Source organism: Coregonus clupeaformis, chromosome 7, assembly GCF_020615455.1.
Source record: "Coregonus clupeaformis isolate EN_2021a chromosome 7, ASM2061545v1, whole genome shotgun sequence".
Taxonomy (NCBI): domain Eukaryota; kingdom Metazoa; phylum Chordata; class Actinopteri; order Salmoniformes; family Salmonidae; genus Coregonus; species Coregonus clupeaformis.
In genome coordinates, this window is record NC_059198.1 from 71,164,928 (window position 1) to 71,183,717 (window position 18,790).

The 18,790-nt window shown below is 40.4% G+C and overlaps 1 protein-coding gene across 1 annotated transcript in view; it reads left to right on the forward strand.

Moving 5' to 3' along the window:
• LOC121569129 (vesicular, overexpressed in cancer, prosurvival protein 1) overlaps nucleotides 1–17,802 on the forward strand; it is a 119,811-nt gene extending 102,009 nt beyond the window's left edge. The window contains exon 5 of the mRNA XM_041879791.1: nucleotides 16,576–17,802. Within this exon, the coding sequence (XP_041735725.1) occupies nucleotides 16,576–16,757 (182 nt within the window). The 3' untranslated portion in view covers nucleotides 16,758–17,802. The remainder of the gene's footprint in view (nucleotides 1–16,575) is intronic.
• Nucleotides 17,803–18,790: the final 988 nt, after the last annotated feature.

An 18,790-nucleotide genomic window follows, 5' to 3' on the forward strand; every position in this document is an offset into this window, starting at 1 on the left:
GTTTCATCTTCAATGCCCTTGCTGATGGAAGGCGGTTTTCACTCAAAATCTCACGATACATGGCCCCATTCATTCTTTCCTTTACACGGATCAGTCGTCCTGGTCCCTTTGCAGAAAAACAGCCCCAAAGCATGATGTTTCCACCCCCATGCTTCACAGTAGGTATGGTGTTCTTTGGATACAACTCAGCATTCTTTGTCCTCCAAACACGACGAGTTGAGTTTTTTACCAAAAAGTTCTATTTTGGTTTCATCTGACCATATGACATTCTCCCAATCCTCTTCTGGATCATCCAAATGCACTCTAGCAAACTTCAGACGGGCCTGGACATGTACTGGCTTAAGCAGGGGGACACGTCTGGCACTGCAGGATTTGAGTCCCTGGCGGCGTATGTGTTACTGATGGTAGGCTTTGTTACTTTGGTCCTAGCTCTCTGCAGGTCATTCACTAGGTCCCCCCGTGTGGTTCTGGGATTTTTGCTCACCGTTCTTGTGATCATTTTCACCCCACGGGGTGAGATCTTGCGTGGAGCCCCAGATCGAGGGGAGATTATCAGTGGTCTTGTATGTCTTCCATTTCCTAATAATTGCTCCCACAGTTGATTTCTTCAAACCAAGCTGCTTACCTATTGCAGATTCAGTCTTCCCAGCCTGGTGCAGGTCTACAATTTTGTTTCTGGTGTCCTTTGACAGCACTTTGGTCTTGGCCATAGTGGAGTTTGGAGTGTGACTGTTTGAGGTTGTGGACAGGTGTCTTTTATACTGATAACAAGTTCAAACAGGTGCCATTAATACAGGTAACAAGTGGAGGACAGAGGAGCCTCTTAAAGAATAAGTTACAGGTCTGTGAGAGCCAGAAATCTTGCTTGTTTGTAGGTGACCAAATACTTATTTTCCACCATAATTTGCAAATAAATTCATAAAAAATCCTACAATGTGATTTTCTGGAAAAAAAATCTAAATTTGTCTGTCATAGTTGACGTGTACCTATGATGAAAATTACAGGCCTCTCTCATCTTTTTAAGTGGGAGAACTTGCACAATTGGTGGCTGACTAAATACTTTTTTTCCCCACTGTATGAAGTCTCCATACTATGCGTTGTGCATGTAATATGAAAAATGATGGAAGTGTTTTTGTTAAGAGAGGGATGTGATTTGAGAAGTTATAAGAGATAATTGTTTTACATAACTTTGCACAGTGAGTAATCACCGCCCCGAAGTGAGGTCAGAAAGCGTGCCAGCCTGCCGGAACCGCCCCTTTCAAGCAGAATGTATAAATGATGGGTTACCAATTAACACATCAGACCAGAAAAGCGTGAAGCGGCAGCTTCGCATTTAAAATGGTGTTAACTTTGAATCTCAACATGAAGTGAAGATGAAAAACTCACCTCCCGGACAATCACTGGTACGGCTGATTAGCTGTCCTAAGTAAAGTATCTTCTAAAGCGAATTTAAGTAGGACCATCCTGATACTCTGCTCAAACTATCGTATTACGCTACTCTCATCTCCCCACAGGGGAACCATCGATACGGCTGGCTAGCTATCTTCAAAGAAGCATCTTCAAGAGCGAATGGAAGGAAAATCAACTCTGTAGTTCTGTTCAGGACTACACGACAAGTCACCGGATACCGGACAACTACGAAGAAGGACAACAGGAGAAGAATTGTTGGAACCATTTCGGACAATCAGAGCCTTACAAGCGTGCACGAAAGGGCCCAACCCCTTTTCCAAGGCTGCCCCGTTCACCGAGAGATCCCCGGCGAACCCAGGCATTTCATGTAAATACATTCATGAGTTCGTGTGCAAAGTATATGGTTACTGTAGGTGAGAGTAGTTTCTGAATGTGGCAATGTTAAGTGTCTCTGTCCATCTCTCTCTCCCTCTCTTCTTTAACTAGCACCCATGTTGTTGTCATTCCGCTAGGGACCTGTTTTCAGTGTATTAAGTCTCCAGTCAATAACCTTGCAGAGTGTGTGTGTTTCTCCTGTGTTCCCATTAAATTAGCTAGTAAATAAATAATTTTTATTTTTTTTTGCAGATGCAAGGATGTTACGACTGCTCAGAATGATGATACGAGGTTATGATGAATAAGTTGACTGTTTATAGATGTGATAGGTAAAGACCTTTTAGAGTTTAATTCAGGAGATGGTAACTCTTTAAAGAAGCACTCTCGTGGTGCCCCAGATACTAATTAGTTAATTGTTACATGATTAATTTAATTGGGTAACAATTAAACATAGTTGGTTGATTAGATAAATAACAGTCTCCAGATTAATGTTAAATTCAAGTCACGACAAATCCGTTTCAAATGTACTGCTCGACTGAGGAACCCTACATATAATGATATGTGTAGGGTACAGAGATGAGGTAGTCATTCAAAAATCATGTTAAATACTATTATTGCACACAGAATGAGTCCATGCAACTTATTATGTGACTTGTTAAGCAAATGTTTTACTCCTGAACTTATTTAGGCTTGCCATAACAAAGGGGTTGAATACTTATTGACTCAAGACATTTCAGCTTTTAATTTTTAATGAATTTGTTAAAAGAATCTCAAAATATAATGACATAATGGGGTATTGTGTGTAGGCCAGTCACACAAAATCTCAATTTAATACAATTGAAATTCAGGCTGTAACACAACAAAACTTGGAAAAAGTCAAGGGGTGTGAATAATTTCTGAAGGCACTGTACATGTACTGTAGGCTAAATGTCTGGGTGTTGGTTTGTTTGTGTTGAATGTAGGCGTCTGTACTAAGAATATAATTCTAAGACAGGGGGCGCGCGTAGACAAGATGGCGTATTGAATAGAAAGCGGTACAAACCACCTCAAGATAAAAACATAATATTCAAAATCAGTAAGTTAGACTAAATATTTGCATTTCATATATTCGCAGTTAATATAATTCAATCTGGATAATAACACAAAACAGATCATAAGGCTAGAGAAATATATCGACAAATATTACAACAACACGCAACACCCAAACATGGTGGAAGATAAGCGAGGAGAGCCGATCCTCAAGAGGAAACGCGACTTATCGACTGATACAGATGATATATGCTTTTCACCACTGGGTCTGGTAAGTGTGGAAAGCGACCTGTTGAAGTCGATAAATGACAAATTGGGCATACTAGAATTGGTCAGTAAGGACGTAAAAGAGTTGAAAGCGAGTCTTCAAATGAGTGACGAAAAAGCTTTTGTAATGGAGAAAGAAACCAAAAAATTAAAAGTGACAGTCTCTAAAATGGAAACGGACGTTAGGGAACTTAAAAAGGAGAACAACCTTCTGAGAGAAGCCTTACTAGACATCCAAACTAGATAGATGAGAGAAAATCTAGTACTTACGGGTATTCAGGAAAAGGAGGGAGAAATAACAGAGAATATTATGAAGGACTTCCTGCATACAGCCCTACAAATCCCACTCGAGGCTGTCGATAAAATCCAACTCGAACGTGTACACCGTTTCGGAAAAAGAGGACAGAAATATGAGCGCCCAATCGTTGCCAAATTTGCTTTTTTTAAAGATAAAGCAATGGTTAAAAGCCTAGGGAAAAGACTTGCTGGCACCAAAATAGGCATGAATGATCAGTTTCCGAGGGAGATTGCAGAAAGGCGCAAAGTTCTATATCCAATCTTCAAGGAAAACAGATTAAAAGGGAAACGTGTTGCACTCGTGGTGGATAAACTGTATATCGACAACCAAATGTTCAGAGACACAAAGACTACTCCATGGCTATTCTAAAAGTTGTAATAGAGGAGTCGAATAATGGAGCACCCAATACTAGCAATGATAGGGATTGTAATATTAAAGAACATTTATAGTAAGTATAGTATTTTATAAAAGGATAAAACGATATAACAAGAAAAGATAACAAGCAGAATAATACATATTTAAATACAAATAATTAGAACATGGCTTTTTTGGCGGGCGGTTGTTGTTTTGGCGGATGGTTGTTGTGGTTGGTCCTGTGTTCTCTCTGGCGTCCTTTCCCCCTTGCGGCAGGTGTGGATGCGGGTGCGTTTGCACGCTCGGCCCATTTCTTCCGCAGTCAACCATGTGGTGTGCATTTTTGTGTTTGGAAAGATGCGGCGTTAAGTGAGTGAGAGGGGAAATGGTTGCATATCCCAGAGCCAACGGGGTCTATGAGCAGGGGTAGTGAGAAAGAGCTTTCAATTTTGTGTAGATGAGGGATATACATTTTTAAATATAGTATACATCTAATCTAATTTTTTATTGTCCTATCATGATGGAAAGATCCCTAACCCTATAACCTGGACACCCACCTGAGCGACCCATACACCAAAGAGAAGTTCCCATCTCTTTTATGGACCTGCTGTGAGTATGCAGCCTAAACAGAGAAATAAATGCGGTCAGAGACCTACTTGAGCAGCACCGCCCCCTCAAGATTCTGAGCCTGCCTGGCAGGGTTGGTCCTACAAAGCCAGAGTCCCCTGATGGGAGAGTATTATATACAAGGAAATTCTCAAAGCTGCTAATGAGAACCTTGACGACCTTTTACCTAGCCGGTGGGGATTCCGGTGGGGTACCCCCACCCAGGTAGTGGCAGTGCTGGCAACACTGGCTGCAGTAACCCATGGGGAGGGGGTCACACTCGGACAATCAGAGAGGGGGTTTATCATTGTGGCCCAGGTGGCACAAAATAATCAAAGGTCTGACCGCACGGAGATGCTTGGGAAAATGGTTACAACAGGGGATCAGAGTGTTTGTGTCTCAGGTGAAGAGGGTGGATCTGATCTCCATCACCTAGGACTTGACATAGATTAAGTAGATTAATCAAATCTCACATTGTTGTCAATTTCTGCTCAATCTGCATGCTTTCTCAATCAGCTTTAACTGTATGTGCACTCGTAAATCAGGTTCTTTCTTGAGTTGGGCTCTGGGATATAACAGCTGTTGAGTATCTGATTTTATGGTGGATTGTGGAGGAGGGGGGTTGAGTGTGTTGGAGTATGTGAGTATGTGCGTGTGTGTTTGTCCGGCATCTGTTGTGGGGGGGTGGGGATGTTGGGTGGGGTATGGGATGGACCACAGGAATTATTTGCTAGGATAATAATTGCTTGTCAATAAATTAAATGTAATACAATGGCAATCTGGGTTATATGTTAAAATCCTACGCATGAACTGCCGACATTATTACGCATATTAATTGATAATGATGGAAAATAGGATATGCATAATTTTTTTAAATAGTTATATATATATATAGAGGTGACAGCATTGGAAATGCTTTTGGCGCTTAATCTGCTTCTGTTTTGTGGGTGGCACTGTGTGCTGTTTTCGATGGATGGGTCCTGGCCTCTCGGGGCCTTAGGGATCCGGAGGGACGTGGGTGGGATGCCGATCACTGGGATGACGGCTCAACTTGGGATGGGGAGGGGCTTTAGCGGGGGAATTAGTGGAGGACAATTGAAGGGTTACTCAGTAGCAATGCAAATATCACGGTACAGCTATATGGACACTCAATCATTACGGTATTTTTTATTGGTAAATTTACAAACATATATAATGATAAATAGACTTGAAACTTGTATCTCATTATGGTGTATGGTGAAATAAGTATAGCCATTTATAATTGTAATGGCTTAGCTGATAATAACAAAAGAAGAACAATATTTACATGGCTCAAAGAGAAGGAATATAATATCTATTGTATACAGGAAACTCATTCAACAATTCGAGATGAAGTTGCGTGGAAAAAGGAATGGGGGGGGGGGGGATATACTTCTCCCATGGGCAAAGAAATTCAAAAGGGGTGATGATATTAATTAATAGTAATTTCGATCCGAATGTGCAAATTGTCCAAATAGATACGCAAGGTAGATGGATTATTGTAAATATGTTATTGGACCATAAACAGATATGGCTCATTAACCTTTACGGACCAAATAATGATGATCCACAATTCTTTGACAATATACAGTGAGCTCCATAATTCATTGGACAGTGACAATGTTTTTGTTATTTTGGTTCTGTACTCTAGCACTTTGAGTTTGAAAGGATACAATGACAATGAGGGTGAAGTGCAGACTGTCATCTTTAATTTGAGGGTATTTTCATATATATCGGATGAACTGTATAGAAATGATAGCACCTTTTATACATGGTCCCCCCATTTTAAGGTACTACAAGTATTTGTTAAATTGGCTTCACAGATGTGTGTCGTTAGGCAGGTGTATTCATTTGTGTCGTTAGTGAATGCAGGAGAGCTGTTGATGAATAGCATTGATTCTAGACTTTGCTATTGCCTTTGGAGGTTGTTGTTGTGGTGTGACAACATGAGGAAGACAGCAGTGTCGATGCAAATGAAGCTGGCCGTCATAAGGCTCAGAAATGAAAATCAATCAATCAGGAACATTGCAAAAACCCTGGCCATGCCCAAGTCAACAGTTTGGTTCATCATTAACAAGAAAAAAACAACCGGTGAACTCAATTATGTCAAAAGACCCGGTAGACCGAGGAAGACCACTGTAGTGGATGACCGGAGAATACTCTCTATGGTGAAGAAAACCCCCTGACAACAGCCCAACAGATCAAAAACACTCTCCTGGATGCAGGTGTAGATGTGTCAAAGTCTACCATACGTAGAAGACTACACCAGCAGGACTACAGAGGGTGCACTACAAGATGCAAACCACTGATAAGCCTGAAGAACAGAAAGGCGAGATTACAGTTAGCTAAAAAGCACCTAAAAGAGCCCCAAGAGTTCTGGAAAAAAGTATTGTGGACAGATGAGACAAAGATTAACATGTACCAGAGTGATGGAAAGAGGAAAGTGTGGAGAAAAAAAAGAAATGCCCATGATCCAAAGCATACCACCTCATCCGTGAAACATGGTGGAGGGGGTGTTATGGCTTGGGCCTGTATGGTTGCCAGTGGAACAGGCTCACTTGTCTTCATCGATGATGTGACTGCAGACAGAAGTAGAACAATGAATTCTGAAGTCTATAGAAATATTTTATCTGCTCAGATAAAACCAAATGCCTCCAAACTCATTGGACGGCACTTCATCATGCAACAAGACAATGACCCTAAACATACTGCTAGAGCAACAAAGGGGTTTTTGATGGCCAAAAAGTGGAAAATCCTTGACTGGCCGAGTCAATCACCGGATCTGAATCCAATTGAACATACATTTTACATGCTGAAGAGGAGACTGAAGGCAATAAGTCCCCAAAATAAGCAGGAACTGAAGATGGCTGCAGTACAGGCCTGGCAGAGCATCACCAGGGAAGATACCCAGCGTCTGGTGATGTCAATGCATCGCAGACTTCAAGCAGTCATTGCATGCAAAGGATATGCGACCAAATATTAACAATGATTACTTTATTCTACATTATGTTAAACTGTCCAATGTTTTTTGATGCCCGAAAAAGGGGGGGACCATGTACAAAAGCTTCTATAATTTCTAAACGGTTCATCCGATATGTATGAATATACCCTCAAATTAAAGCTGACAGTCTGCACTTCACCCTCATTGTCATTGTATCCTTTCAAACTCAAAGTGCTAGAGTACAGAACCAAAATAACAAAAAAATTGTCACTGTCCAATGAATTATGGAGCTCACTGTATATAATACATTATCAACCCTGCAAGCAATTCAAGACAATATTATTATGGTGGGGGATTATAATACTGTTTTAAATAGCTCAATGGACCGTAAAGGAAATCACACCACAAACAATCATCCACATGCTCTTAAGGAAATTGTGAATGTCATGGATACATTAGAACTAGTAGATACAGTGGGGGAAAAAAGTATTTAGTCAGCCACCAATTGTGCATGTTCTCCCACTTAAAAAGATGAGAGAGGCCTGTAATTTTCATCATAGGTACACGTCAACTATGACAGACGAAATGAGAAAAAAAATCCACAAAATCACATTGTAGGATTTTTAATGAATTTATTTGCAAATTATGGTGGAAAATAAGTAATTGGTCAATAACAAAAGTTTCTCAATACTTTGTTATATACCCTTTGTTGGCAATGACGCAGGTCAAACGTTTTCTGTATGTCTTCACAAGGTTTTCACACACTTTTGCTGGTATTTTGGCCCATTCCTCCATGCAGATCTCCTCTAGAGCAGTGATGTTTTGGGGCTGTCGCTGGGCAACACGGACTTTCAACTCCCTCCAAAGATTTTCTATGGGGTTGAGATCTGGAGACTGGCTAGGCCACTCCAGGACCTTGAAATGCTTCTTACGAAGCCACTCCTTCGTTGCCCGGGCGGTGTGTTTGGGATCATTGTCATGCTGAAAGACCCAGCCACGTTTCATCTTCAATGCCCTTGCTGATGGAAGGCGGTTTTCACTCAAAATCTCACGATACATGGCCCCATCCATTCTGTCCTTTACACGGATCAGTCGTCCTGGTCCCTTTGCAGAAAAACAGCCCCAAAGCATGATGTTTCCACCCCCATGCTTCACAGTAGGTATGGTGTTCTTTGGATGCAACTCAGCATTCTTTGTCCTCCAAACACGACGAGTTGAGTTTTTACCAAAAAGTTCTATTTTGGTTTCATCTGACCATATGACATTCTCCCAATCCTCTTCTGGATCATCCAAATGCACTCTAGCAAACTTCAGACGGGCCTGGACATGTACTGGCTTAAGCAGGGGGACACGTCTTGCACTGCAGGATTTGAGTCCCTGGTGGCGTAGTGTGTTACTGATGGTAGGCTTTGTTACTTTGGTCCTAGCTCTCTGCAGGTCATTCACTAGGTCCCCCCGTGTGGTTCTGGGATTTTTGCTCACCATTCTTGTGATCATTTTCACCCCATGGGGTGAGATCTTGCGTGGAGCCCCAGATCGAGGGAGATTATCAGTGGTCTTGTATGTCTTCCATTTCCTAATAATTGCTCCCACAGTTGATTTCTTCAAACCAAGCTGCTTACCTATTGCAGATTCAGTCTTCACAGCCTGGTGCAGGTCTACAATTTTGTTTCTGGTGTCCTTTGACATCTCTTTGGTCTTGGCCATAGTGGAGTTTGGAGTGTGACTGTTTGAGGTTGTGGACAGGTGTCTTTTATACTGATAACAAGTTCAAACAGGTGCCATTAATACAGGTAACGAGTGGAGGACAGAGGAGCCTCTTAAAGAAGAAGTTACAGGTCTGTGAGAGCCAGAAATCTTGCTTGTTTGTAGGTGACCAAATACTTATTTTCCACCATAATTTGCAAATAAATTCATAAAAAATCCTACAATGTGATTTTCTGGAGAAAAAAATCTAAATTTGTCTGTCATAGTTGACGTGTACCTATGATGAAAATTACAGGCCTCTCTCATCTTTTTAAGTGGGAGAACTTGCACAATTGGTGGCTGACTAAATACTTTTTCCCCCACTGTATATGGAGGCTTAAATATGCTGATCTAGTGAGATATACATGGCGGAGACTCAATCAAGCTAGTCATCTTGACTTCTTTCTTATCTCATTCTCGTTGGCACCAAAAGTTTAAAAAGTGTTGATAGGGGACAGAATGCAGTTGGACCATCATATAATTGGCATACACATTACTCTTACTGAATTTCCACGTGGGCGAGGATATTGGAAATTTAATCAAAGCCTATTGGATGATAATTTATTTATAATTAGAACAAAGGAATTTATAACTGACTTTTTCCGACATAACATAGGTACAGCAAATCCCCTTATTGTATTGGACACCTTTAAATGTGCCTTTAGAGGCCATGCAATTCAGTACTCATCTCGAAAACAAAAGCAATTTAGGTCAAAAGAGTTTATACTAACAAAGGAAATAGAAAGTCTAACAGAACAGATAGATGGCAATAAAAACTGTAACATAGAGGCTCAGAATAAATTAGAGGAAAAACAAAAAGAAATGGAGAAACTTATTCAAGAAAGATCAAGTGTAATATATTATAAAAATAAAGCAAACTGGATGGAATATGGGGAAAAATGCACAAAATTATTTTTTAATCTTCAACAAAGGAATGCTACCAAAAATAACTTAATAAAACTGGTTACAATTGACCCATGATTCACCAAATGATATTTTGAAGGAGGAAACAAAGTACTTTAAGCATATGTTTTCTTTTCAGTTGTCCTATCTCCTCTAACTGAAGCTAATTGTAGAGATTTTTTTTCTATTGATAATGTCAAATTAACAGCCATACAGAAAGACTCATGTGAAGGTGAAATTACAGAGGAGGAACTTCTGGATGCAATTAAAGACTTTAAGTCCGGGAAAACTCCAGGGTTGGATGGCATACCAGTCGAGGTATACCAAACCTTTTTTGATATACTAAGAGGACCGTTATTAGCATATTTTAACCACTCCTATGTAAATGGTAGATTATCTGACACTCAAGAAGAAGGTCTGATCTCATTATTACTGAAACAGGATACAAGTGGAAAATATAAAGATCAGTCCATTAAAAAAATTGGAGGCCCCTTACACGTCAGTGTTGTGATGCAAATATTCTAGCAAAATGTATAGCGCATAGAATTAAAAAGGTATTGTTGGATATTATTCATTCTAATCAGACAGGTTTTTTACATGGAAGATACATTGGAGATAATATAAGGCAAGTATTGGAAACAATAGAACACTATGGAAAATATGGGAAACCAGGCCTGCTATTCATAGCAGACTTCGAAAAGGCATTTGATAAAGTACGACTGGGGTTTATATATAAATGCCTGGAGCATTTCAATTTTGGAGAATCTCTTATAAAATGGGTCAAAATCATGTATAGTAACCCTAGGTGTAAAATAGTAAATAATGGCTATTTCTCAGAGTTTTAAACTGTCAAGAGGAGTGAAACAAGGTTGTCCACTATCGGCATATCTATTTATTGTGGCCATTGAGATGTTAGCTATTAAAATCAGATCCAACAATAATATCAGTGGATTAGAAATCCAGGGCTTAAAAACAAAGGTGTCATTGTACGCTGATGATTCATGTTTTCTTTTAAATCCACAACTAGAATCCCTCCACAGCCTCATAGAGGATCTAGATACATTTTCTAACCTCTCTGGATTACAAACAAATTATGACAAATGTACTATATTACGTATTGGATCACTAATTTTTTTATTACCATGTAGTTTACCAATAAAATGGTCTGATGGTGATGTGGAAATACTCGGAATACATATCCCAAAGGAAATAAATGATCTCACTTTAATAAATTTTAATAGAAAGTTAGCAAAAATAGATAGGATCTTACTACCATGGAAAGGTAAATACCTGTCAATTTGTGGAAAAATCACCCTGATTAACTCTTTAGTATTATCCCAATAGTAATTTACCTGTTTGCTTATGGTCTTGCCTACGCCTAGCGAACAGTTTTTTAAATTATATGAGAAGAAAAGATTCAATTTTATTTGGAACGGCAAGCCAGACAAAATTGAAAGGGCCTATTTATATAATTAATATGAATTCGAAGGACAGAAATTATTAAATATTAAAGCATTAGACCTATCACTAAAAGCTTCAGTCATACAAAAGTTATACTTAAATCCGAACTGGTTCTCAAGCAAATTAGTAAGATTGTCTCACCCAATGTTCAAGAATGGCCTTTTTCCCCTTATTCAGATTACAACAACTCATTTTCAGTTATTTGAAAAGGATATCTCCCAAATATCACTATTTTTAAAACAAGCCATAGAAAGTTGGTTGCAATTTCAATTTAATCCTCCAGAAACAACAGAACAAATAATGCAACAAATATTGTGGTTAAATTCAAATATACTAATTGACAAAAAACCTTTATTTTTTTACAGAATGTTTAAAAAAGGTATAATCTTCGTAAATGATATCATCGGTAGGACTGGTGGAGTTATGTGCAGCTAACAAAAACAGCTAACAAAAACATATGGAAATGTCTGCTCTACCCAAAATTACAACCAAATAATTGCAGCCTTACCGCAAAAGTGGAAGAGTAAAGTGGAAGGGAGAGAAAGTAAGGAACTTGTCTGTCGGCCTTGCATTAAAGAACATAATTGGTTAAGGAAAACTGTGATAAATAAAAAGTATATCAGTTTCACTTAAGGACCAAAGGATTGACAGCCGTCCCATATAGATTGCAAAATAGTTGGGAAGAGATTTTTGACGTACCGATCCCATGGCATAGTGTTTATGAACTGACTGCAAAACAACACCGGATTCAAAAATTAGAATCTTTCAATTTAAATTATTATATACAATTCTTGCTACCAATAGAATGTTATTTATATGGGGGATACAATCTTCCCAGCACTACAGATTTTGCTGTGAAGAGACAGAATCATTACATCATTTGTTTTGGTTCTGTCCATTTGTAGCTTGTTTTTGGACACAGGTCCAGGAATGGCTAAAGGATTGCAATATTTACCTGGAGCTAACCTTGCAGATAGCATTACTGGGTGATCTGAAAAGTCATAGTCAATCGATCAATAATATAATAATACTTTTAGCAAAAATGTTTCTTTTTAATTCACAATCTGTAGAAGCAATGAGAATAGAAAGGTTCAGAACGTTTGTAAAACATCACAGTACGGTTGAAATATATATGGCAAATAGAAATCCTATATGGATGGTGTTAAGAGATAGATGGGAGGTATTGAATGGAGTTGAAGGATGGGACTAATAACAAATAACAACAAATAATAACAAGATAACTAATAATGTAAGCATACTGTGTCCATAATAAGTATATAGGTTGTATGTTGGGAGCTTTTGGGAAAGAGCACAGTTAGAAAGATATGGCATATAGAAGCAAACCGGATGGACATCATGAAAATGATCGGAGAGGTTGAGAGTAGAAGAAGTTCAGGAGCAAAAACAAATAAAATAGAATTATTGTAAAATTGACTGTGTCCATAAGGTGTAGATAGTAAGTATAGGCTGGAAGTAGAGGCCTGGGCATTGTTGTTCACTAATTTACCCCAAGTAGGGAAAGGATGGCGGGGTTGAAAAGTAATAAAGGGGAGTATATATATAAAAAACATGGGGGATTGGAAGTGATGCAGACAATTACATTGATAAAAAATTTTTTATTGTAGTATCGAGTAAATGCTGGCAATTATTGCTGATAAACAAAGGAGTCCGCTCATACTGAACCTTGATCATAAGTTTATTCATATCACAAGCTTTCAGCATGAGTTACAGGTGTCAAGATCACCCGGAGAACGGCATCCCCCGAATTGCAATGGCCACTCTAACCTCTTCTTCGCTTTTTACCCAGTATATATAATCTTCCCAAGATGTGGGTGGCTCCCTCTACTGTCCAATCCCCTGTCTACAACACACACTTCCTGTCTGTTGTATGTGGCGTTACACTAAAACATTCCCTCTTGATACTAAAATAAACATCCTCAAAGGTTCCACTTAAACCCATTAAGAAAGTCATAATCTTAATACACTACATTATTCTCTGACATTTTTTGATAACAAAATGTGGAACAAGTTGAGGGGTGTGAATAATTTCTGAAGGCACTGTATATTTGTTGTTATTCTCCATTACCCTCCTCTTTAATGATGATGGCCAATGATGCAATGCCCTCATAGAGCCAGGGTGATGGTAGATGTGTTCTTTCATATCAGAAAGGTGTTTGGTGTGTTGTTGCTGTCACGCTCGTCGTATACAGAGGAGGACCAAGGCGCAGCGTGGAAGGTGAACATGCTTTTTATTAATGTTACACGAACAAAACAACAAACGATACGTGAAGTCCTACGGTACAAACACAAACCAAAAGGAACAAGATCCCAAACCATACTGAGGGAAACAGGCTAAGTATGGTTCCCAATCAGAGACAACAAGCAACAGCTAATTCACGTTGCCTCTGATTGAGAACCACACTGGCCAACATAGAAACACAATACTAGAACGAACACAAATGAAAACTCACACCCTGGCTCAACATACTAGAGTCCCCAGAGCCAGGGCGTGACAGTTGCTTCCTCAGTGTGATGGGAGTGTTTAGAAGTGAGTTCCAAACCTTCTGCTTCTGGATAACCAACACTGGATAACCAACACACACACACACACACACACACACACACACACACACACACACACGCACACACAGCCGCTCTAAATCCAAGTAATGTATTTAGGCTTAATTAGTGTGTATGGTTTTGGTTTCCAAGGCTGCTGATTGCGAACTTGGCAGCATGGGTTGGAGACAGACGTGTACTTTCTCCTAGTACTTATTTTCAATTTCCATGGCAACTTTACAAATTGGTGTGTGTGCATGGACACTCAAAGATACAGAAAGCACCTCCTTCTCCAAACAGCTAGGCTGCCCACGACAGCTGAAACGGAGTAGTATCTAGCCAACTGGTTTGCCCTAGTCTTTGGCAGGCCCGCAATCTGGAGGCCATGCACTGCAAGCCTGTGTACATGGCCGAGACACACACAGACGCACGCACGCAAGCACATACAGACACGTTTGTTTAACTAACCTTGTGAAGACCAAAGAATTGATTCCCATTCAAAATCCTATTTTCCCTAACCCTTAACCTAATCTTAATCCTAATTCTAACCTTAACCTTAATTGTAACCCTAACCCCTAAGCCTAAAATAGCCTTTTTCCTTGCAGGGTCCAGCAAAAACACACATACTTGATCCCAGTGTTGTCTCTTAGTTGTGGGAACAGTGTGTTTGTCATAAATAGTTTATGTATTGCTTCCTGTGTCAGAACACTTAACAGTGGGGACTTTGAGCTGTTTAGAAGGAGGCTGAAAGAGAAACTGCTGTCCTAGTGTCAGACCGTCTTATAATCATGTATATATTTTGTTATTCACCATTACCTTCCTCTTTAATGATGACAACCAGTGATGCAATGCCCGCAGTTTAAATAGAGACTGGTTGGTGGTGGATTTGTTCATTCATATCAGAGAAATGTTTGGTGTGTTGTTTTCGCAATGTGATGGGAGTGTTTAGAAGTGAGTTCCAAACCTTCCGCTTCATAAGGCTTTCATCAGACCGATAGCACCCAGTCTCAAGACAACTGGGTCACAGTTGCCACCCTTATCCCACAAATTAGTTTAATTAGTTGCCAACAAGGTAGAAAATCACCTCACACAACATCTCAGAAATAGTGTAGAAATATCGCTGACTCTGGTCAACTTGAACAAGTCATCATCACTATTATTTGGCCTTTTCCCCAGACTAAATCCTACTGGTGGCAAAACTCCAGTCCAGTCCAGTTTCCTTTGCACTGAATAAGCAGAAGAAAAAAAAAGCGAAGTCAACTGTAAACAAATATGACGCCAGCAGTATAACTTCTCAACTTCCAGCTGTTGCAGAATGACCAGTAGGAAAGATATCTGGTGACATTTAATTTGTACATTCAAAATGAGCTAGCCACGCTTTACCCGGAGGGGGTCCAACCAACCTGCTTGTACTGTAACTTGTCTATTTTTTACCACCATCTTTCCTTCGCTAGTTAACCATCTGGTATAGAATTAAAGAGCTAGATGGTGCTCTCATAGGTGCTCTGTCATTGAAAGTGGGTTTATTGAGGCTGCTTCATATCATGTACGATAAAGGGGTGCATGGACCTTGTAGCTGTAAATCTTGATTGACCCAGGTTAGAAAGGCCTCTAGGGTTCTCCTGGATCTATCCAGAGAGGAACAGAACCCTTCCTCCACCTAGTCCCTTGGCTCCGGTGTAGCAGCACGATGTGTTGCTCGTTATTATTGGTGTCCCCTCAAGAGTCACTGAGAGTAGGAGAACAGCACACTCTCTCATTACTGTGAAACGTGTTATGCTTCAACCCTTCTCTCTGCTTTACGCAGAAGATTTGAGGAGGGAGGATGAGTGGAGTGGGTGAAGTTAATGAAAGTGAATATTTCTAGAATTCAGGGCTTTGTTGACTTGAGACGTTAGTGGAAATGAGAAGCGAATCAGTGAGCTCCACAGTCACTTTCAATCACTGGCCTTTTGACTCCCAAACTTTTCCGACAGACTTCAAACTGCCATTCGGACTGAAAAGTAGGGCACCTAATCATACCGCAAGCTTTCCCAACGAACGTCTATCGGAATGGGCAAAAATACATGGGATCGTTCATTATATCATTCGGTCATGCAGAAAATTGTATTGAGTGCTCCAATAATACATGGATGTTTAATTTCATTCTTAAATTCGATGGCTATGGAGTTCCATATACTGGAGAAATGAACATGAGTAGGAGAACACTGTAATTTCTTTGTTTTGCTCTCACTGGGTTGTTGTGCGTCACAAAGCATCAATAAACCCATTAACGTGGCTTATTCCTTTCATGTTTATATCAGGGAACATGGAAAACAAATTTCAAGTGTTCATTCAGAATGGGTTTCCAAATTGTTTAGAAATAGACTTTCAAGTAGTGGTACAGATGACTGGGCTGCCAAGTGTATTATGCTTCAACTCCATTTAGAAAACAATCAAAATACTGCTTTTTGTAAAACAAAGTTAGATTATAATGGCAATGATTATAGTAGTGCCTGGTGCGTTTTTTAAGGTAATAGGAAATGCAAATGTTCACAGAATGTATATTTGTATGATACATTTGTAAAAAGATGATTAACAGTGGTCTCTCTGTGTCTTCCCATTGCAGTATCCCAGCAACCTGGCATGGTGGGCTACGGCGACCCTGGCGTCATGACATCACCCCTCACCCCCACCTACCCCATCCAGCCCGGCCCTGCCCACATGAGCGCCTACCCTCCACCGCCCTCGTACTGCAACCACCCACCCCCGCCCTACGAACAGGTGTTCCAGACACCAGAGAAGAGATAAAGGCTGCCAGTCACTGCGGCGTCATTGACGGAGACCATTGGTGTCCCCTCCGTTTCTTCTCCTTCATGGTGACATCATCACGAGCAGAACTGACAGGACAAGGAGAGGAGGGGACAGCTCCAGTCTGCCACTGTTATACCTCCACAATCAGCCCAAGCTCTCGCCCAAGTCCCAGGGACAAGAGACAGACAACCACCTTTAGAGACAAACTGCCTTCTGGGGACCTGTGCTGCAGGCAGTGGTCTTCTGGACAAAGACAGGCTGAATTTATCTCCTTATCTCCATGGTTTGGATTTCACCGTCATTCACCCTTCCTCTATCTTGCCCACTTTTTTCTCAAAAGCATAACTATCCACCTCAGTCTTTTCGGCTGATAATGCCATCTTGATGGGCATGGTCCTGTGACTGTGATAGGTACTGAGTCACTCATAGACTCCTGTAAATGGGTGTTTGTGCCACAGACACCAAACTGTGGAAGTTAATGAAGAAAGCTGACCTAAGATCAGCACATTGCTTTTAGATTAATATTGATTCAAGTTAACATTAGGGTAGAGAAGCTGATCCAGGACCAGGGCATAAGACCAACCACTATCTAAACTGTACAGGAGTAATAGCAAATTGGAGTTGAAAGACACCTTGGAGAAGTTAAATCAAAAGCCGTTTAAATGTTCAGAGACTTTCCTATGATGAGGCTAAATAATTGGGCTTCTCTCTGTAGCTGCCTGTGTTCGCCTAACACTTATTAAATAGACAATAAACGCTTGCGCTGCGCTTATTGTGACCATTGCTGTGAAGGGGAAGGAAACAGACCTGGATTTATCAGACCTATTATGTGCGTTGGAGAGAGCGGTAATTTGGAGAGGCCGATTTGTTTGCAATGTTTTATTCACATTATGGATGCGTGTGTATATTCCTGCTGTGCTGACTGTAGCGATTCGTCGCTCTGGATCGGGACACCACAAACTGGCAGAGAATGTGTAGCTCAGTTGGTAGAGCATGGCACTTGCAACACCAGGGTTGTGGGTTCAATTCCTATGGGGGACCAGTACGAAAAATGTAGGATGTACGCACTCCCTACTGTAAGTCGCTCTGGATAAGAGCATCTGCTGACTAAAATGTAAATGTAGAATCAAATCAACCAGCCGGACCCCCAATTGAGATCATGTCATGTGGTTTCAAATGACAATTTCAGTCAGTGACTGCATGGCTATGGTGCAACCTACAACAACTCAACCTACGCCATATTCTCTAAGCATCCATTTCCTCTACTTGAAGCGAGATGTGATCGCCATTGAAGTTCAGCCATGGTTCTCAGAGATAGACTTCAGTTTGTACAGTAAGGAGCTCGACCAGAATGAGGATTAACCCAAATCGATGTTTGTTTCACACGCGCACACAGGTTGCAACTGGATCACATTTTGCTGAGCAGCTCAAGGAATTTGCGTATGGGAAGTTTTTCGACTGATGGCCCACCCCAGTGAAACTGCTTACTTACGGATTCTCAATTTCTGTGCTGCAATAATCTCTAGACAAAGTAGTGTTAGTCACAAAAGCTAGCTGCACTCTTTCAGTAGCCTAGTTCATCAAACACGATGTACCATCTCTTTCCCCATTTAAACATCAATTCGCATTAGAATATTAATGGCCAACTGGTTCTGCATAGGTAGGTACAACGCTCTACACCTTTACTGTGGTAAAAATGGTTTTCATGTATGAATCTGGAAACCTGTTGCATTTCCAAGAATATTCTACATGTGAGCTTGATAGCTTGTTTATGTATAGTAGAGATCCCATCTCACAATGGTTGACCAGATCCTAAAGCTTGCACTGACCATTTGGGGGAAAGTACCAGGATATGTTCTTCTGTTTACACTTATTTGTCAGTGGCTCAGGCACTCAATCCCGCCACAAACACAATCATGTTAAAATGTCTTAAGATATTGATGAGACTCTTTTCTGGGCAGGATATGGGGCATTACCATCTGTTAAACAGATCTAACTAACCACCCAGTGTTAATGATCCAACTGTCATT